At 46.3% G+C, this 22076-nt stretch overlaps 1 protein-coding gene across 1 annotated transcript in view; it reads right to left on the bottom strand.

Moving 5' to 3' along the window:
• GRIN2B (glutamate ionotropic receptor NMDA type subunit 2B) overlaps nt 1–22076 on the bottom strand; it is a 377702-nt gene that overhangs the window by 78784 nt on the left and 276842 nt on the right. The window contains exon 5 of the mRNA XM_032473100.1: nt 21947–22061. Coding sequence (XP_032328991.1) covers nt 21947–22061 — 115 coding nt within the window. The remainder of the gene's footprint in view (nt 1–21946; nt 22062–22076) is intronic.

Raw genomic sequence — 22076 nt, 5'->3', positions numbered from 1 at the left:
AGGTAACTTCTGGCAGTTATGAACCTGTAACGTATGTGGTTTTGAAGTTTAAAATTAAAGAACTGAAGTAGCGTGTCCCCCCTTCCCTGGCCATCGTGTTGAGGGATGCTGCCTACTCCTCACCCGTGAGAGAGAGGAGAGGAGAGGAAATGGGTACCGTAGAATGGAAGGGCTGCCCGACTAGCACTGGAGAGAGGTTCTCACCCACTCAAAAGGGGAATTAAATGAAGGTTCTCCCCCAAAGAATTGTTCTACCTCGGCAAAAGCTCTGAGGATCACAATAATGAGCCTCCCACCAGGAACACCCCTGGGGCTGGTGAATAAGTTTCTATGCTTTGGGTCAGTACTGGGTAACAGTGACTTCCGCAGCTTCACTTCAATAAAATTTGGTTTGGATTGGATGAAAGAGTGCTGGCAGCAGGCTGACTTCGAGCTTGACAAGTCAAGGAGCACTGGTTCAGGTGTCTCAGGGGCTGTTTGATGTGGATTATAAAGGCTGAAATTTCATTGGTTAGGCGTGGCTGGGCCTGTCTGCTGCTGGGCAGAGTTGGACTGTACTTTATATGTGTCTCAGTTAAATTACTGAGACAGTAATAAACTAGGTGAATCAGAATTCTGACATACCAAATTACATGGGAGCGCACAGGGAGCAGTACAGACTGGAGCTCCATCCAGTCCGTCATTATGCGCGATTCCAACAGCACGGCTTCCGACGGAGCTCAGCAAACGGTTGAGAGCCTGGCCCATGCCAGGCCCAGGGCTGAGCACTGGGTGGAGAACTGGGGTGAGACATGGCCCTCACCCCCAGAGCCTATAATCCAGTAAGACAGAGAAGTGTGTACATCAGCAGCTAAGCAACTTCCAGACGGTGGGGATTTGCCATCTTTGGAGCAGGCAGCAATGAAGGGCTCAGCCAGCCCCAGCATTAATGCAGGCGATTGGACGACACCAAGCCACCTGGAAGACCTAGCAGGTGCCAAAGGCCTAAAAGGGACAGACTGTCATTTGCCGTAAGAATTCGTAGAATTTCAGAGTCCCTTCCACTGCCACAAAGAAAACAGCTTCTCCTTCGACACAAGACCTGCCGCCGTTAGGTTATCCCACGATAAGACGCAGGGTCTGGCTGAAAGTGGCATGAGAACAATAACCAATTCTGGACGTCACCACCTTTGCCTTCCAAGAAAAAGGCATGACCAGGCGGTGTGGAATGAGGACTTTAGAACACGGGTAACAGAGCCCTGCCCTGGAGGATCTTGTCATCTAGTCGAGGAAGACTAAATTACGTGCTAAATTAAATACCTAGGAGCCATGGGAGACGTGGGAGCCTTACTGCTGAATCTCCTTGAGAGTCCGGCGTTCTCCCGCCACTTATTAAAATATTGGCTCTAACATTTATGGCTATGTGGTTGACACCACAAGGGAGAGAGGAAAAAGAGAGGAATAAGAAGAAACAACCTGGGAAGAACGACACCACAGACAAAAATACTAGCTTTAATGACACACTGGTTTGAGCCTGACTCTGCCACTAAATTGCTTGTATGGTCCTGGGCAAGTGACCTGAGCTCAGCATCCTTACTTGGAGGGGCTATTCCTGACCTTGCCAGGGTTGCTAGAAATTAGCAAAATAATGTATGTAAAGCCTGTAGCATGAGGTTGTCCACAGAATGGACACTCAAAGTACTTTTTGAAGAAAGCGGTGAAGGTAGGAAGGCAGGTGAGAGGACAGAAGAAGCAGCACTGGCTTTTCCTCAAGCGTCTTACTTTCCTTGATTATTTTAAGGTTTTTCTCTGAAACTTCTCTGATTTATCTACATTCCTCTTTCTTCACAGAGGCCTGTTTAATAAGAGGCCAACTGGTGCTAAGGACTGATTGCTCAGGGTTCCTAGGAGCAGTTCCATAGGATTATAGGTGCTTAGTGGAAAAAAAAATCAACACGGTGAGATACGTTTGGTAGAAATGCTACAGAAAACTATTTGCTGAGCCAGACACAGGACTAAGAATCTGATTTTGTCAAAAATCACCAAGAAAAGGGTTGCGCAACTCTGCTACCTCCTTCCTGCATTTCCCCCTGGCTCTCCAAACACAAAAAGGCTGTACCTGTGTTTCCAGTACTTTCTCTCCATGACAGGCGTGGAGGAAGGCTGCGCTGGATGTGGGGCCACTGAACAGCCCTCCCTCCCTGCCAGGGCGGCGCAGGGGGACCCGCAGATAAAAGGCACGCGAGAAAAGGTAGATGTTATTTCTGGAATCATCTTGATACGAGATGTAATGAGAAGCACACTGCAGGGCTAGACAGAGAGGAGGAGGAGGAGGAGGTGACAAGGGAAAGAAAAGCTTCCCTGGTTTCTTTGCAAAGAAGGTGGAGGAAAATATGTGAAAATATGTGAATGTTGAGAAATAAGTAGGAAACTGAAGAATGAAAGGGCTCGGTGATGGTTAACTAATTCCATGTGCTTGTTTGTATGTGAAAGGCCAAAGAGTATCTTGGCGGAAAGCACACCTTTTAAGAGATCTGTTGCCGATGCTTTATATCTCAGGGTCTCTGCTTCAAGCTTCGGATTCCAGCCTTGCAGGGCAATGGCCACGCGGAGAGGTTTGGGGCATCTCAGCCCTGGCTCCCCTAGATGGCTTGCTGCCAATGAGTCAACTGGTGTCTGACAGTTCAGTTTCATTCTCGCTAAGTTCCCATATACAGCAAGTGCTGACTGTGTTCTCTTTTGTAGCTAAATCTACTGATAGCTCTGGAGTCCAGCTCTGGCCATCCTGCCGGTGCTTTTGCTTTTCTGGGCTGGAATTATGTGGGTAACTAAGGTCCTGGCGTCCCTGGCCACTCAGTGCCACGGCAATTACAACGAAGGGAAGCGGGATTTGCCTGCAGTTCTGCAAAGCCCAGTCCGAGGCTGAAGAGCAGTTCTCAGGATGAGGATGACACTCTGCCCTGGGCTCTGGCTACTTCCCTGAAGGACTTCCAGCTGTCAGAGAGGGTGGGAACAACAGGAAACTATTTCGACAGAAAAAATGGTACTGGAAGTGTCAGGTTCCACAGCCTTCTCCCTCCGAGTCAAAGGAATGGACAAGTTAACTCCCTAAGCCGGGCCGGCTGTTTCACTCGCTGAGTTGGCCCACACTCTTGAGAAATGCGGAGAGGCTGGACACTAACGGGGTGATAGTTATAACCCATTTTGAGGCACTCGCCATTCAAACAAGAGAAACATGAGGCCCAAGACATCCAAGGTATTCAGAACCCACGTAATTCTCATCTCTCATTCTCTGTAGCGGCAAACCTGTGGGCCACATGCCTCTTTTTTTCTCAGGCTTGTTCTCCTAACCTGCCTCGGCCAAGAACAGAACCACACAGCCCGACCCGCGATGACTATACTCAACGCCTGAGGCCAAAGCAAACAAGCTGGGCACCTTTGGCAAACGCGGAGCATGAGGCTTGAATTTCAGACCTGCAGGAATGATGGGGATGGAAACGGGCATCAGGACACTTAGAAGCGAGTGTGTTAATCCACACTGCGCCCCCGATGGGACCTGCGCGGGAGCAGATCTGTTCCTGTGCTTCACTCCGCGGTGGGCGGCGGTCAGTACCGTCTCTGGAGTCTGACTGCATGGTCCCAATCTTGGCCCCTCTACCGGCTAGCTGTGTCACCTTCAGGAAGCCACTAACCCTCTCTGGGCCTCATAATTTTTTTTTATCTTAAATAGTGAATTCATAGGGGTGTTGTGAGGATTAATATGAGTTAACAGAAGTAATCTCCTTAGAACAGTGCCTGGCCTGTCACACGGACAAACTATAGACGTAACAGCTGTTACTAACATTGCAACCTGTCAGCCAGGGCTCCTGTCTCTTTAGAGAGGAGGGGTTTTGACTCCTTAAACCCTCTGATTTCTTCATTTCCCGGCTTCCCGCCCTGAGTGGAGCCTACACTCTTCTCCACCCCCTCCGAGAAACAGCTTCTCTTGCAGGGCCGGCACCTTCCTCAGTTCCCCTTGCTTGTCCACCTACCTGTCCGTGGCCCCTCACACTTTGCTCCGGGAGAAGGGAATCCAGCACACTGCAGACACTAGGTAAACATCTATTGAATGAATGGTAAACCAGAGCGGGAGCATACAATTTAATCCCAGAATACAATAATGACTTCAAAGTATAAAAGGGAAAAAATAGAAAGAAAGCCCTGTAAGTTATTTCTAACTTTGAAGAAAGGGATCACAGAGGAGAGGTAAGTGATCACTTACAAAACAACACCTGGAAACGCAGAATAAAAACAAGGAGGCCGGTTTCCAGAGGTGTGTGTGCCACCAGGACACCGACGTGATGCTGATGTGACACTGATGTGGCGGTGCTGCCTGACTCCAGCCACCAGTGTCTCCTCCGTGAAGGAGACAGTCCAACTGCATAAGGCAGACAGGCAAGGCTTTTCCCTGACTGCTCAGTGGCAAGGTTTGAACAAGCCTGCCCTTCATTGTTATTTCTGTGAACTACTAAAAAGGCCAGAGAAGCAGGGCAGTGGAAAAATTAAACCTCCTCTCCAGCCCCTTCCCAGAAGGCAGACTTTTAACAAAGCCTGTGGGACCAGTAACTGAGCTGCCCCATCTAGGAAATGAAATTTGTAATTCTTATAACTAATTGACGAATAAATAGATGCCACTAAAAATATGCCACGGTCAGAACACGATGGACAATCTAAACGTGTACTTGAAACCACAGACTGTCTGAACTAGAAGGGACCTTAGGGATTTAATGGAACCCTCTTGTTTCATAGATACGGACACTGAAGCTCAGGGACCTTAAGTGACTTGTTCAAGGCCACCTGGCAGACTGATGGCCGAGCACGACTTGACAGGCCAAGGGGAGGGGGCTCTCCTGTTTCTGGGATGCTAGGCCACCTCGAGTCTGGACCTCCTGCTTCAGGCAGGCAGCAGTAAGGAGCCGGAGCCGAGAAAGAAAGCAGGGAAGGGGGTCAGGAACTTCCTCGCCAGCAGACTGGCCACAAGGATGCAGCGAAAGCTGAGGCTAGGTTTGAAAAAGTAACTCAGAGAGGAAAGGGAGCAACAAAACCCACCAGGCAAACCACTTGCTGTCCTGGAGCAAGTGGTTATTAAATGGTGTCCCCGGGGAATTGGGGATGTTCCAAGGCTCAGCTCTGAAGGACCAAATAGCTTTTTCATGTTCTAAAAACTGCTAGAGCTCTCCGAGAAGAAGGGCCCAGGTGCTCATCTATTATTGAGCATGTTTAAAAAGGCGTTTAGGAGAGAGCACCAAGAGACAGGTTTGCAACCACAGCGTCAGTCCCAGGAGGGCTGTGCTTGCTCAGAGAAGGGGCAGAGTTCACGCTCAGCGACACGCGAGGAGCCAACACTGGCAGGGGTCCCGGCCTTCTCCCGAACACCTGTTGGCGTTCCCCCTGCAGTGGGCGGCCCAGAGGTGAGTGATGCAGGGGGCGGACGCCAGCAATGACAGACCTCCCGATGCCAGTGCTCTCAGACAACGAGCCGTGGCCAGGAGCCTGCACCTCGGGTGCCGGGGCACTTCGTCACATACATACCTGCGTACACAGTTTCTAAGAAACGAGGTAATACACAGCTCTAAAATGATGTGATAAATACATGAACACAAGGAGGAAATAGATCAATTAATGGATAAATGTTTAATGATATATTTGATATCATCCTTATTTGTTATATTTTAATGATATATATACTATACTATATATATATCATTCATAGCATATTGTTAAAGGAAAATGTAGGTCCAGGATGTATATAACACCAATCTCAATTTTCTAAAAATACGCATTTACATTTATACAGCACGTTTATAATCTATAAGAGCGTAGAGGGAAAAAGACTGATGGCTGCGTGTTCACTGTGGCTCTCTGGACGTGGGCCGCTCCCTTCTGGGGGGTGGGGATCTAAAGTAGCAGGTCTCCAGGGCAAAGCGATACCAGCACCCCCCACATCCTCACTTAGCACCTGCACGAAGACAGGACACCCGTGCCATGACTTTCGTTAGGAACCTGCCTTCCCTTATGTCCTGAATGCTCAGAACCCCATCTGAGTGTGGCTCTTCTCCCGCCCGGACAACGTCCACCTCCTTTTCTCTCAGCTCTGTTCTCCCCTTTCTGTGAGGTAGTTCAGTCAGACTGGCGCGCCTGGTGTCATCTTGCTCTCTCCACACTCAGACTCTGTCACTCCCTCTTTAATCGCTAGCAGCTTTCTCTTCCTAAGATGTGACGGTCCCCCCACCTTCATTTCTAATTTCACTTTTTCCTCTTCCATGTCTCTTTCCTTTCATTTGCCGGCCCCCTTGCCTTCATTTCCCTGGTCTCCCGGCTGAGGTTCTTCTCTGCGGACGCCTCCCTTTCTCTGTCAGGCGAATGCCCTCGGGTCGCTCAGATTCCCCTTGAAAGCTCCTGTCTCTGAAGCTTTTCTGGGTATTCCTCCAGGTAGGGTTATTTGTTACTTTGCCAAGAAAAAAGACAAATTCGCACATGCTTACAACTTTTGAAGACATTAAAGTTTATATGTCCGTATTTCATTGTCTGACAGATAGAAAGCCCTTTAGACGAGTAGTGTTTTCTACCTTCTACAAGTCTAAGGTGAATTTGGGAATGCGGTGCCATGCACAACTGTGGCTGCCCTGCGTGCGGCTGCATTGACGGCACTCAGAGCTCTCAGCCGCCCCCTAGAGACTACAAGGCAAACTGCAGCAAGCAATCAAAGGACCGTCAGCCCCGTTTCTACCCTATTCCTTAATCCTGAATGTACCCATTTGCAAGGTATACATTTTAGATTTTAAGCAGGGACAAAATCTTTTCTGAACTCATTCATGTTGAAGGAGTTGCAAACTCCAACGGCTGTAGGAACGAGGTGGATCATTAATAAAAGGGCTGGCACAGCTGCAGGGTCACAGTGAACTGGAGAGTGTGCGTTCCATCCAAAGGAGGCCATATCCCTCTACCCCAGCACAACATGAGCCCAGTGATGCCAGTCTTCTGATTTTTTAGGAATCCACAGATCTGGAGTTTTAAGGTACTCTCTAAATTTCCAAGTGCTAGAACCAATTTAATCTTAAATATACCACTCTTAGGCCACACAGAACATGTCTATGACCAAAAGCAGTCGGTGGATTGCTAGTTTTATGACCTTTCCTAAACATTTTCACCAGGTCCTCGTGTAGTGTCACATGGTGACTACAGGGTCAAATGGAGACAAGTGAAGACGTGAAATCATTACCACAGTAGCTAGAAAAGAACGTCATGCTGACTTGGAAAAGCAGGTTAGGGGAAGGGACTTACTAAAGGTGGTTCTTCTTAAACAAAGAGGGCTAATGCTTCTCCATTCCTTGGAAAAATCACGCATAAATACTGGAATGTTCATAGCCTGATGTGTCCAGTTAGAAAAATTCACATCCCAATTCTCTAAAACCTAGTAGCAGTGGGAAAAATGGAAAATCAAATACCACGCACATTTCCCCTGTGGCCCAGGGGTGGGTGGGTCGTCTCAACACAGCATCCGCACAGAGTTTAAGCAGAGGACCTATGGGCATCACTTGAAAAGGTTTTAAGTTGCCAGTTAAATTTCCGACAGCTGTTGGACATACTCCTTAGAAATTTAACCGGCAACTTAATTTAAAATAATCAATTTGAAATAAGCCCCCTTGTGGCTGGCGTTTCTAAAAGCCCCTTTGGGGGCTGGCGCTGCACGGTCGACAGCCCTGTTCCCTCTCTCGCCTCCTCAGCAGCGTTTGACACCTCCTGAGGTGATGCGCGTTACTTGCTGACGTGTCGGCCGCCTGGCCCTCCCGCCAAGACATAAATTCCTCGAGGGCAGGGAATTGGTTGGCCTTATTTAATACTGCATCTCTAACACCCAGAACAGCACCCGGTACTTAGTAGGGGCTCGGGGGAGATTTGCTGAACGAATAACCCCAGACAGTCACCTACTGCCCTGGAGTTTCCGTAGCAGTTACGGAAGGCCATAGATAACTCAGGACCTCCTGGAGTGAGTGGTGCAGGCCTTAAGTCTTTCTTGTGGGGCTCCTGGCTCTGTCCTCAGCTTTATGGAGGGATAAAGGATCACAGTTTATTTCAAAGTAAATGGCTGGAAAATAAAATGAGGACAGAGAACAAGGACAGAGGGGAGGTCTTAAATATCCATTTAACAGATACCTCTCCTTGTCTGCGATAAACTACCCCTGTGTTTTATAGCTCAGATTTCTGGGCCTCGCCCCTGGAGCTTCCAGGGTGGGACCTGAGAATCTGCATTTCAAAGAAGTTCCCAGGTGATGCGGATGCTGGCAGTCTATGCACCACACTCTGGGAACCCCTGGTGTAAGCTGTAAAACACTATCCATGTGTCAGCTCTCACTACCACCCACTCCCTGTTCCACCATCACCCCTTCATAGACAGCCCTGACTAGGATATGTCTTTTGACACAAACCGCCTTCCCTTGTGGGAGGAATCCCTTTAATGGTTGTGGGCCAGTCTACCAACCACACAACAGGAAGCCGTCAAGGGGAGGCTGGCGCGCTGCTCTTCATTCCCAACCACAAAGCAGTGGTTTACTACAACGAAACAAAAGCCAAAGAGGTTATGTGGCACAAGGCCACACTACAAGGTCCATGAACAGTCACTGGTGCCTTGTGTGTTCTGGTCATTATTTACTGGTTACTGAGAGCCCACAACGTCCTAAATCTAAACTGAGCAGACTGTCAAGTTCCTGATTTTGGAATGGATTGCTGTGCTGTGCTGGGGACTTCACCATTCTTTTATTATTAATAAGACTCAATTTAAAAAATCCCTGTGCAAAAACTTGTTTAAGAATCAAAGAAGAAAGCGTGTTCATCGCCAGCTTATCGCCAAGCACGTCAAGGCCTCGGTTTGTTGTTTCCTCGCTCCTGCCTTTCTGTGACTAAGGCCAAAATCTGGCCTTGTTCTGCACATGTGTATGTGTGATCATTTTCCTTCACTTTCTTGTTTCCTAGAGCCCAAGCTCAATTGTATTGTCATTGGTTTAAAATATGTTCAATTATACTTCAAAAGCAGACAAACAAACAAACTCACAGAACAAGAGATCAGATTTGTGGCTACCAAAGGTGGGGAGTGGGGGTGGGGGCGGAATTGGGTGAAGGCATCCAAAAGGTACAAACTTCCAGCTATAAGATCAATAAACACTAGGGATGTATGCACAAGGTGATAAACATAACTAACACGGCTGTGTGTCATATGTGACAGTTATGAGAGTAAATCCTAAGTGTTCTCATCACCAGGAAAATACTTCCTTCTCTTTCTTTAATGATGTATCTACAGGAGATGATGGATGCTCACTGAGCTTATTGTGGCAATAATTTCATGATGTATGGGAGTCACCTCACCTCAAACTCATACAGTGCTGTATGTCAATTATATCTCAATAAAACTGGAAGAAAAACATGTTCAAGAACAGGGAATACTTGCATAGCACCTGTTACACGCCACATATTGTGCTAAGAATTTTAAATAAATTAAAATGTATTTGATCCTTACAGCGGCAGTTTGAGGTAGGTGCCGTTACTCTTCCCCTGTGATAGATGAGGAGAGGAGAGCACAGACAGATGAAGAACGTCTGTTTACGCTGCTTTGGATAAACCACTGTGTTAGGCGGAGGTAAGATATGATGCCAACTGGCTTCTAAATTATGCCTCAAAGGACAAGTTCAATAGTCCAAGGTTAAGGGGAGAGCATAAGACGTGGTAGGGAGGCATAAAAGCACAAGCAGCATGGAGAGGGCGTGCAGGGGAGACGCAGAGAGGTGGGGCAGGAGGATGGGGAGGTGGGTCAGTCCTGACTGCCGGGACCTGGGAACCGGGCTCAGTGGCATGCCTGGCCCTGTGCAAGCATTTCCCAAACTGCACTCGTTCAAGGACCACTGTACCAGTTGCTGCCACATGTGCACCTCCCACACTTTTAAAAATAAAATATGTGAAAATAATCTTCCTTGAAAAATGTATCTATTAAAATTTTTCATATCATTAATGTAAATGCAAGACAAGTGTCACTTGCCAAAGATAGACAAGAACTGTAAAAATAAACAGATTATTTAAATAAAAATACTCATCCTCTTAACTCCTGCACCACAGGGAGACCCAGAGTCACACCGGGGAAACGCGGAAGCGGCAATGCTGAATCCCAGGGGATCAGCAGTCTTGCTTGTTGAATTTTGCTTCTAGGTTCTCTTTCATATTTATCTTTATAAAAAAATTTGTTTTTACTGTATTTTTTAGGGGAGAGGTAATTAGGTTTATTTTATTTTTTAATTTTTTCAGTGGAGGCTCTGGGGATTGAACCCAGGACCTCGCATGCTAAGCTGGCACTCTACCGCAGAGCTATACCCTCCCCACAACATAATATTTATCTTAATGAACCTCCAGCTAGTTTTATATGAGATCTGCAAACTCCTCTCTCTTAGCTAGTTGAGCTCATAAAATATTTGGTTGATTGTGTTTTATGTAAAACAAAGTTAAAATTTCATGTCACTCTGTTGCTAAGACTTCAGGACTGTTTTGTAGGTCAGCTATTTTAAATTCCCCTCGGTGTGTCGACATCTCTCTGCGCCTCCTGCAGATGTCTGATCAATGGGGCTGCGGGGCCGCAGTGCCAGTGCCTCGGGGGCTGCATTGTAGAGGCGCTTTTAATGCAGAAGCTACCTGTCCCCTAGAAAATGGGCCCTATGCAATCGGGACCTGGATGCTGTTTTTGCAGGTAGCTCTGGCCTTTGCTACTGAGAGAAATAGGTTCTGTCCTCACAGTTGGAGGAGATATGTTCTTGTTCTAGCTGAAAAAAAGGATACGTATGTGTGTGTGTGTGTGTGTGTGTGTGTGAGTTTAATGTTAGATAGTGAGGAGGTATATAAGGGTGTCAGGATGCAGAAAAGCTTCTCTGCTGTTGTTCTTATCTGTCTGGCCTCTCTCCTTCCTTTGTTCCTTCGTTCCTTCCTACCTTCCTTCCTTCCTCCCTTACTTTTTCATTTTATGTTCCTCTCAGGAAAACATTACATTGAAACAGCCCATCCCAGCCTGGGCCAACTCCTCCACTTGCTACAGGACCATTTCCCAACACTTCCTTTAAAAGCTCTCACGGCTCGGGCTTACCTGCTTCCACAGTGTGATGCGTCGTCTGGTCTACAAAACCACCCCCACTGCCAGTGCCACACTTCCACCCCACTAGTCTGCCTGTGCTCTTACACTTTGTATCGAGGCAGAAGGTGTACTGGATTTAAACGGAGCGAGACAGAAATAGGTACACCCAGCTCCGCCACCCCTTAAGTGTGGGACTTCGGGCAAATCATACACTCTCTGAGCCGCAGAGAGGCTGGGAAGTTTACATAGCTGTACAAGTGTTTCCCAAAGTTTAAACAGGAATCAAAAATTAGACCGCATATGCTAAGACTCTTTGTAAACCACATTGCTAATAAAGGGTCATATAAATGCCAGATGTGCTAAGAGCCCTCGATCCCAGGCTAGAATGTTCTAGAAATCGTACATCTTTCCCAGATCCTTTAGGGAAAATAGATTTTTCCCCCTGGTTCTATAAAGAAAATGCTGAGGTGGCTTAAATATCCATCAGAAATTCCACCCATGAGGTAATATTCTGTTCCTTTGCCAGCAAGCTCCCTTCTCTCTGGGATGAGTGGGAAAAAACGGTACATGTTATGTTCATACAGGAATAGCCAAGGGTGACGATCGTAGAAGGTACCACACACCAAACCCTCGGAGTGGAAACACGTGAAAGGAGATCTTGCGGAGTCTGGTGTAGACGGGGGCTGTGCACTTGGCGAACGGAGCAGTGGAGAGCGGCTCTCTTGCCCGCGAGGCCCACCACTCTCTCCCCGATTGCTTTCTACTCCTGCTCTTCTCTTCTTTTATTTGCCTTCCCAAGATCTCACTTTACTACTCACCATTCCCCTGGCGCAGATTTGCTTTAAGCTGAAACCTTCAGAACATCTAGCTGGCAGCGCTAAGACCTGGAATGCCTCTAGAACCAGCATCAGGCAGCCTTTGTGGGCAGCAGAGAACACCTGGGTCACATGATCATAGGGAGGGCGAGCTGGAGGAAAGTGTGAGAGATTCTTTCTCTCTCTCAAAATGAACTGAAATGTTCACCAAATTATGGACAGAAATAATTCTAATAGAGAGAGAAAGTAATAAAATCACACCACATACTCTGAGTTTGATGGCTGTTGTGGGAGATTTGGATCCATGTTTTTTTGTTAATAGCTTTCATTCTTAAAGACAATTTATTTTCTTAATTGGCCAACACTTCCTTTCAAATCTTTGTACTGGGGGCCAATGAGCACAATGAACATGCCAAGGTCGGCACCTCTCTCCCTGTGCACACGAGTCACTTTTGCCCTAGTCCTGGCCAGCTCTCATAAATAGATATTATGGAGAGACAGACTGTGCATGGACTTGGACAAATCCATCATCACCATAAGAAAAACTCACAGCAGATCTTCTGATGGTAGATCAATAAAGGCATGCTTGTATATGAAGGACATTCAGATATTATAACTTTAATGTCAAACTTCAGAGCTCAAAAAAAGTTAATATGCTACTAATGTATGCACGAAGTAGCTGTTTGGTGGAAAATACATCAAAGTATTAAAGGTTTGAAAAGAGTCATCATATCAGCCTGAGGGGATGTGAGTTAGGCAGGAGCTGCCCCCACTGGTGGAAGAAGAGGATGACTGTTCCTTGCTCCTGGGCCCTTGTGGTACAGAGAATGGCAACAGCTCGAGAAAGGATGTCCCACCACGCATGAGCCTTGGGAACACGGGCCTGAATTTTACAAGCCTCCAACTCTCAAGGAAATGGTCCTGGTATAATGAAAATTGCATACAGACACAGATCATGTGACCAGCCCCACTCTCTGTGTGCTCCTACTGCCAAAGACATACTCTTACCAGCAGAGTTAGAGGACTGTACACACAACAACCAGGTCACAACAAGAAAAACCTCTGGGACTCCCAGCAGACCAGGAATCATAAAGGAGAGCCTTCCACACCAACTGCATCTAAGCGTCCACTCACTGTCACTGAATGAATATAACCCAAGCTTCTCAAGCTAAGGGATGTCATTCTGAATGCGTAGGGACATTAGACAACAACAAGAAAAAAAAGCGACCAAACCTTGTCACCTCGGAAATCAAACTTACAGCATCAAAGCTGGCTTATTGAAGACTCTGAAATTATTCTTCTGTGAGTACCAGGCTCCATTTAATACACATGTGAATGGCTAACTGTGAGGGACCAGTTTAAAAAAGTATGATACATCTTTACCAGGGAATATGAGGCAGTTATTAAATTTCATGCTTTTGGCTAACAGTAATAAAATAAGGAAATGGTCACAATATCATAGTAAGAGAAAGAAACGAACTTCAAGCTGTTCATATATTGTTTCCAATTCTACCGCATCACATTGTATGGTGTTATAATACACACACATAAACCCGAACAGAAAAAAGCATTTGTAAGAAACAGAAGACATGTAAATGCTAATTCTTTGTAGGTATGTAAATGGGTAAATTTTATTTTGTCCCCCTAAATTCTTTAATAAGCACCAATTACCTTTTTTATTGCAGGAGAAAATCGTTAAGTGCTTTTTTTTAACCTGTATACCAACACAAGAGTCTTGTGACCTCTCCACCACCATTTCTTCAACACCGCTATTGGAAAAACATTGCAATCCAGAATTGGAAAGACAGTTCAGAGGACTCAAGAGCCAACCAAAGATCACTGTCATGAAATAAAAATCTCAGCAAAATTTAAGCAAGGTGGATGGTGGATGAAAGCCATCTTTTGGCTTTGGGGACACTATCCACTTTACCGTATTTTCTTAAGCCAAGGTTAAGCCAGCACTTCAGTCTCCAAGCTCCATCCTGCGTTTTCTCCCCCATCAGCAGGTAGAGGTTTCAAAAGCAAAGTCAACCAAGGTTATCTTGTTCTTTTATCCTTTTCATTCAGTGGCTGATGGCAGCACATGAAGACAACCAGCCTTTCTGAAATGACATTTCTGAAGCCTATTCCCCCAGTACGTCCTGCTCTGCTCTTTGAATTATTTTATAAACATACACGGGGTGGGGGGCAGCAGTTGACATTGTGGATGGAGTCTAACAGGGGTGTTGAGACCCTGGGGGCTAAGGGCACACCCTCACTGGTCTCTTTCTGGGACCCTGGAAAAGGGTGTCAGCAAAGAGGGTGGGTCATGGCTCTTGGAGCTGAGGGAACAAAAGAAGGGAACACTTGGATGAGAGTCTGTGATAATCACGAGCATGCAGTCCGGAGGCCCTGTCTGTAAGCCACTGTCAATGTCTATGTATGAGAGAGAGACAGAGAGACTCTACTAACCAAGCAACATGAAAGGTCCGTCCGACGACTAGACCAAATCAAGTAGTAAGACTCAAAAATCACCGTAGGGTATAGAAATTTCTAGTGTCACAATAAGCGCCTTTCTCCTCGCAATATCTCCCCAGCCAAGTAGGAAAAGAACAATACTCATTTGACGGGAGCAACACTAGGCTCACAGTAGGTGCTCAACAAGTCTGTGCGGGAAGGAAGGGAAGGGAGGGGAGGAGAGGGAGAGAGAAGCTCTCAGCGCCTGGTAGCTCACGCATCTTGTCTGGGCAGGACCGCACATTACAGCGCGATGGAGACATACCCAGTTTTTAGGACTTCCAAAGTCATCCCCTGGTGTGGTTAACAGTTCTGGTACTCAACACTTCTCTCTATTAAGAAATTCTCCCCAGAGCTAATATAAATCCTCTCTGCTTGATCTGAAGCCCACTTACTCTGGTTCCGTCTCGGAGGAGAAAGTGAATGGCTGATCGCAACACTTGGCAAAATAATTCTTCATACATTTAAAGAGAGTAAGTCATCACTTCGTTGCCTCTTCTTCTTCCCCTTTGTGACCCCCCAGTTCCCACGGCCTTTCTCCCCGGATCCTGTTTTCTAAGCCCTTAATCCAATGATGCGTATTAGTACTCAGCTTGAAGTCAGCAAAAATAGCGTGTTGTCCGGTGGTGGTATCAGGAGATGCAGAACAAACACCCCCGACGCGGGGAGCGACTGTTTCACTCCTCACACACCCTCTGCAGCGTCTGGAGAGAGCGTGGAGAGTCCGGAGCCTCTCCCCCAAGGCGGGGGGGTGGGACAAAGCTTGTGCAGGTGTGTTCGAGCCATCACCAAATATTTCCTGGCCTGCTAGGTAATGTCTTGCACGGTGCTGGGCACAGACGTACAGTGGAAAACCAAGTGGACGTGGTTCCTGTGTTTGTGAGTTTGTCTGTGACGAGTGTGTGTGCTCCCGCGTGCGTGCGTGTGCACGTGCACATGGAGGGGTGGAGAGGCTGTTTTATGTTGTCAGTCAACAACTTTCAAGTGGAATCTGCCACCGCCGTGACGGAGCCCTGTTGTATCACCAGCAAGCGGATCTCTCTGTAACATGATCCCTCTAGCCCTGAGGTGCTGGTACCGACGAGCATCCACAGCCTGGAGTCAGAGCCGCCTCCTGGGTACGGGACAGCGGAAGCGCTCCTCCCCGGCCCCGCAGACCGGCAGGGCGTGCTGTCTCATGACGTTGCTGCTGCTGCTGCAGCTCTTGGAGCCTCCTTGCACCACTCTGGTTCCCCTTGCCCTCACTCACTGATCCGCACGGTAACGCACAAGTACTGCTATGGACCCAGCACTGTCTCCCAGCCGCTTTCGCCTCCAGTGCTTCTCTCGCTGGTGGATGTGGCTGTGGTCTCTCAGTACTGGAAGCCCGAGGTGTAACTGGGGCTCGGGGACAGGAGGTTTTAATCTACAGAGGGAGGGGCACTTTCTGGTAGGTGGAGGCGGGAAGAGGGAGTGGGCTTATAAAATACACCTCCTGTGTCTTTGGGGGAAAGATGACAGACGTAAACCATAGTATCCTCTTAGTTCTGACCCAGACAGTCCCTTGAAGGTCTGTTTACATCTTACAACCTGAAAATGCACCATCATCATTTCTTGAAGTCATTACTCAGAACACACCCCCACTGCATTTCATTTTTATTATCCCCATTTTAGGAACGATTAAATGGAAGCAGGGAACGGTAGCAATGAAGCAAATCATGAGAGGCTCTGATAAAGACAGAAGCCTGAATGCTTGCTGGAACTGCTTCTCTGTGCCAGACTATTTTTAATGCAAGTTTATGCATCTGTCCCTCTCTTCGAGAGAGAGGCTTACAAATGAGCCTGCTCTGCGCACAAATATTGTTCACAATCCCCTACCCTTTCCAACTCACCATGACGTGTGTGTGTGTGTGCATTCCTTTTCAGATGCTCTTCACATTCCTGCACACAGAGATACGTACTTGGCTTTCTGTGGATGTCATTCTGATTCAGAGATCTCTTTGCTGTTCTAGACCCCACCCCCACGCCTCCTTAGCGGCTGCTTGTACAGGACCCCATTAAAGGCTCACAAAGCACCTATTATTTGTTTTTAAAAAAGGAGGTTGAGTAAATGTATAAAGTTTGTGTATGCCTGGAGTATTTTCAGAGCACATACGTAAGACACTAGGAACAAAGCTTGCCCGGAGGTGGGGCCTGGGGAACTACGGGTCGTGGCTGATAAGAGGACATTCTTTATACTGGATAGTCTTTGGTATCATTTGACTTTTCACCATATCCAAGTATTACCTTAAAATTATAAAAGGAGGGCGTATACTGTTGTATGTTGTTGAATAATGGTTACATTTCAGCCTCTATTGACTGGTTTTACTATAAAATCTCCTTTATATTTGGTTGCTATAAAATCTGCTTTAATCTGTATAACAGCTTTGTGTAAAACCCCATCTTACAAAAGGGAAATAGACAGGTAATGTCAGTCGCTCGGTTTACACAGCTGACGAACAGCAACGTGGCTAACTGAACTGGGCTCTCTGGATTTCTAAAACCATGCTAAGTCCCGTAGACCATCTTGCCTTCACTTCAAGTCTTCCAGAAGGAGCCAAATTTATAAGACAGCATCTCTGAGACTACTTTGTAAAAACCCGATGGAATACTGTGAAATCCCACCACGTGTTTCACATCAGCACCTTCGTGGACAGTCCTCATCCCAGGGCTTCTGGTTGAAAACTGTCTCGGCTCGCCTGCCCCGGAAACCAAGCCTCCCTGAAGACACCCCAAGTCCTTCGCTGGTGCTTGGAGCGCTCACTCCAAAGGAGGGCCGTGCACCTGCTCTCACGTGCTTTTCAAGGAAAGCACTCCGTCTGCATGGGAGGTTCTCGGGGGAAGTGAAATGGCAGGTCTCTACTCTAGCTCTCCCAAGCATGTGGATTCTTCATTTATTTATCAATTATCTTTTGAGCGGTCGCTCTGAGCCAGGCACTCTTCTCAAGTGTTAGAACTGTAGAGGTGAACTAGGTCCTTATTTGCATCCCTCCGGGTGCGAGAAGACAGGTCATAAACAAGCAGGCAAATAAGCAAAACACCAGGCAACAAGTAGACTGAGGAAAGGAAAACAAACTGCCGTGACAGGGTGGCTGGTGGCTCCCTCAGCTCGGGTCATCAGGGAAGGCCTTCTGAGGAGATGGTATTTACCCAAATGACAAGAATGACAAATACGCCCTGGGAGCTACTGTCCTTAAACACAAAGTCGGACTCCTTTTGTATGCTCCAGCTCTCACTCAACTTCCATTCCCAGCTCCTACTGATTTACAACGTGAATTCGTAATCTCATAAGTTAGAGCTGGAAAGGACCCTGGAAATCTTCTTAATCTCATGCTGTGATTTTTGACATAAGGAAAGAAAGATCCAGAAAAGTGAAGAGGGCAGGTCACACAGAGAGCATCACGAGAAGGTGAGAGGCCGACTCTCGGCTCAGGCTTCTCCCTGCTTCTCTCCCCAGCCCCCATCTCTTCCCTGTAGGATCCTCAACCTGGTGTCCGCTTCTCTGAAGTCTACAGGCGCTAAGTCTTCCCTGGACCCCTGGGGACCTTCTGGAGTGCTAGCAGGAGCCCTGAGAGTGCAGAAAGGCTCTGGGGGCCAGGGTAACAGTGCAAGAAAAGGTACAACTTCTCATGGTGCGATTTCAGCACATCCCAGATCCACCCTAGAGCCCGGCCTGGCTCCCGCCGTCTCCCTGTCCACAGTGAGCCCTGAGCAGGGCTTCCCAGCTTGGGAGCTGCATGGCTCTGTGAACCCAGTGCGCCCTGAAGACCTCTCTTCAGCAGTGCTGCCTGATGCAACCAAGTCAGTATGAAATCCTTCTATTCCATGATCCCAATCCCTCTCAAAATGCTTTTTCAAAAGATTAACCACAGAATTTCTTTAAATATCAAGCTCCCTTAGTATATTTAAAGTACAACCTATGAAAACTGAATCAACATAAAGATTTTATCTCCGCTGCCAAAAAAAACCTCAGCTATTGTATCAAGGGCAATAGCAAAAACTTGGAGTCTTAATGATAGATTTTAGACTCTTGCATTATGTAATGGTTCTCATTCACTGGATGCATATTTATTGAACTGCTCTATGCAACATATGCATCCAGGGTGCCGTGAGGACACGGCAGTCTGGCCTCTGGAGGCACACATACGTACAACTCTAACACAAGCAGCTGTGGTGAGTGTTACAACAGAGGGACGGACAAAAGCTGCAGGGGATAAGGGTGCGAGAAATTGTATCTTGGTCGAAGATCAGGAGGGAAACAATGACGTTTTAATTGGGTTTTAAAGAATGTTTATGATTTCTGTAATTGGACCATTCATTCTGGGAAAAGGAAACATCATGGCATGTATACAGGGAGCAAGGCATGCAAGGACATGTTCTCAGAACAGAGAGGAGCCCAGTGGAGCTTGATGGTGAGATGGGAAACGGCGAGGAAGAGAAGATGGTGTTGGGAAATAGACCAGAGCCCTGAAGGCAAGAATAGAGAAAGTTTGACCCAACCCATAATCCACAGAAGCTCTGAGCAGGTTTTGGGCCGAGAAAGAACATACCCAGAATTGTGTCTTAGGGAGTTCATTCTAGAAGCCATGTCCAGGACTGATTTGAATGGATAAAGGCAGGCATCAGGGAGAGAGAGGCCCATGTGAGAAATTATCCCTATGGTTTCTGGATTATATAAAAAATAAGGAATAAATTCAAGAGTTAAAGGAAAGGTAGAATTGACAAGGTGGGGAGGGATCCAGGAAGGAGGATCTGGCTTTGGAAAGGGGCAGGGGTCACAGGCCTCAGATTCCAGCCTAAGGAAGAGAAGTCAGCACAAATGACAGTAAGCGGCGTCTCCGTAAGACAGGACGATCGTGGGAGGCCCCATACTTGAGATGGAAATCATGAATCTACTGCATAAAAGCTACCCCAGCTGGATGTCTTCTGATCCACGTATGAAGCCTCCGTTTTTAATAACGCCTCTTCCGGAGACATACAGAAGTGCTTGCTGTATGTGATGGTCCCAGAACACTTCTGAGATTATTGCGTCTCCACAGCAGCAGTGACAAGCAGCTTGACTGGGTGAAGAGCAGGAGCCCAGGCAATGACCATTTCAGAGCAAATGATAACTCAGTGGAGGGATGGCAACTTCAATCAAGGATGCCAAGCATAATGTTAGCCTCATCGCTGTGTCCTGATATGAGCAACTGCGTGACAGATTGGGGCCTTTCAGTTTGAAGGACAAGGCCCCGGGTTCCACCACCCGAGCCACACACGCTGGTTTCAAGGGTTAGCATTCCCATCACTATCTGTCCACAGCTCTCTGTGACAAGATCGTGAATTTCAGGTTCACCTCTGGCTTCTTTTCCTGGCTACTCTCTTTGCTAATGTATAGCCTGGTTTCCATTCTAGTCTGAGCCATGCTGACATCTTGAAGCCTATTTTCAGCCAATTGGCCTACGGAGTCTACAGAAATTGCCTTAAATCAATGTTTACCAACATGACACACAGAATATGAATTTCATGAACAAGGAGGTCTTGTGATAAAATAATTTTGGGAAAAGCCACATTAAATAAAGTGAAAGATGTTTCTTTGCTATAATACACCTCTATCTGCAACAACATGGATGGACCTTGAGGATATTATGCTAAGTGAAGCAAGTCAGATAGAGAAAGACAAAAACTGCATGATCTCACTTATATGTGGAATCAAAAACAAAAACAAAAACAAAAAACAAGCCCATAGATAAGCTCATAGATACAGAGAACAGATTGATGGTAGGTCAAAGGGCATAAACTTCCAGTTGTAAAATAAATAAGTCATAGGAATGTAATATACAGCATGCTGATTATAGTTAATAATACTGTGTCATACATTTGAAAGTTGCTAAGACACACCCAAGAAGCTCCACAAACTCCAAGCAAGATAAACTCAAAGATATCAACACCTAAACGACATTATAGCCAAACCGGCAAAAGCCAAAGGCAAAGAAAATGTTGAAAGTAGCAACAGAAAAGCAACTCAACACGTACACAGGAAACTCAGTAAGTTTCACAGATGATTTCACGTCAGAAACCAGAGACATGAAGCCAGTGGGATGACATATTCAAACTGCTAAAAGAAAAAGAGTGTCAACCAAGAATTCTATATCCAGCAAAACTATCCTTCAAACAGAAGAAAACAATTAAGTCATTCCTAGGTAAACAAAAACTTCAAGAATCTGTTGCTAGTAGACCTTTCCTGCAAGCAATATTGAAAGGATTCCATTAGGCTGAAATGAAAGAACTCTAGAGAGTAACTTAAATCCACACAGTGAAGTAAAAAGCACTGATAAAGTTAACTATATGTATAAATAGAAAAGACATTATAGACATAATTTTGATTGTAAAAACAAGAAGTTTGCTAAGAGAGTAGCTTTAAAAGTTCTCATCACAGGAAAAACATTTTTTTGGAACTGTGTATGTTGATGGATGTTAACTAGGCTCATTGTGGTGATCATTTCACAATATATACAAATATTGAACCATTATGCTGTACATTTGAAACTAGTATACTGATGTATGTCAGTTGTACCCCAATAAAAATGACACCTCTGAACTTTCAGATGCTAATATGTTCTGAGACCCTCCCAGAGTGAGACACAGTAGATAGCACCTCCTAATCTTATTTATCTGCAGAACCATTTGTCAGCAAAGAGTCTCAAGGTGCACGTGCCCTGCAGAACATACTCGGAGAAACACCAGTGATAATACTCTTTGTAATTAACTAGGAATCATACTAAAAGTATAATAATAAAAGCTAACACCTATTAAATGCTTACTATATGCCAGGCACCTTTTTAAGTCCTTTACATGTGTTAATATATTTAATCCTCCTAACAACCCTGTGATATTGGTACTATCATTACTATTTCCATTTTTCAGATGACGGAGCGGAGGCACAGAGAAGTTAAGAGATTTGCCTAAGGTCCTAAGTAGGCAGGTTAGTGAGTAGAGGAGCTGGAACTGAACCTAGGCAGTCCGGCGCCCACATAAATTAATGTCCAATGGTAGAATTTCAGACACTGTAATCAGCTGGCAGTGGGAGAGATCCTGAGAGGAGACTTGCATGGCAAACCTCCAATCACAGTAAATCCAAACCTGCATGCTCCTAAATTAGGGTTCATAGGCCTCTCCAACATACCACGGAGGACATGGCTGGTGAACTGTACCCTTGATTCAGTTTCTTCACTAAATTGTGTTACATCGTGCATGCATACTCTTCCATTACACCAAAGTCATCCTGCAGACAGCACCATTACCAATAAAAACAGTACTATGTAAGGACCATCAGCTCTGGATTGACCAAATGGCAATTTGAGAAATGGCCTCTCCTGTGTTTTCAAAGCATTGATCTCTTGCTCTCCAGCTCAGAGGCCAAAACCAAGGGACTGTTTTCCTCTAATGTGACGCAAAGTTTTCTATCCCCACACCTCTACTTTGCTTGAGAACTGCCAAAGACATGTCCTACCCTCTCCCATTTCCTCTCCTTGTTCAGAAGGATGATCACCAGTTTCGGGTGCATCTGGTAGCCATCTTCACTGAAGGACAGATTTCTCCCCTCAAAAGTGACATTGATCAGATACCTGTAGAGATAAAAT

Source organism: Camelus ferus, chromosome 34 (genome assembly GCF_009834535.1).
Source record: "Camelus ferus isolate YT-003-E chromosome 34, BCGSAC_Cfer_1.0, whole genome shotgun sequence".
NCBI lineage: Eukaryota > Metazoa > Chordata > Mammalia > Artiodactyla > Camelidae > Camelus > Camelus ferus.
Note: the sequence above shows the minus strand (reverse complement) of the source record. Positions and strands in the feature narration are given on the sequence as shown.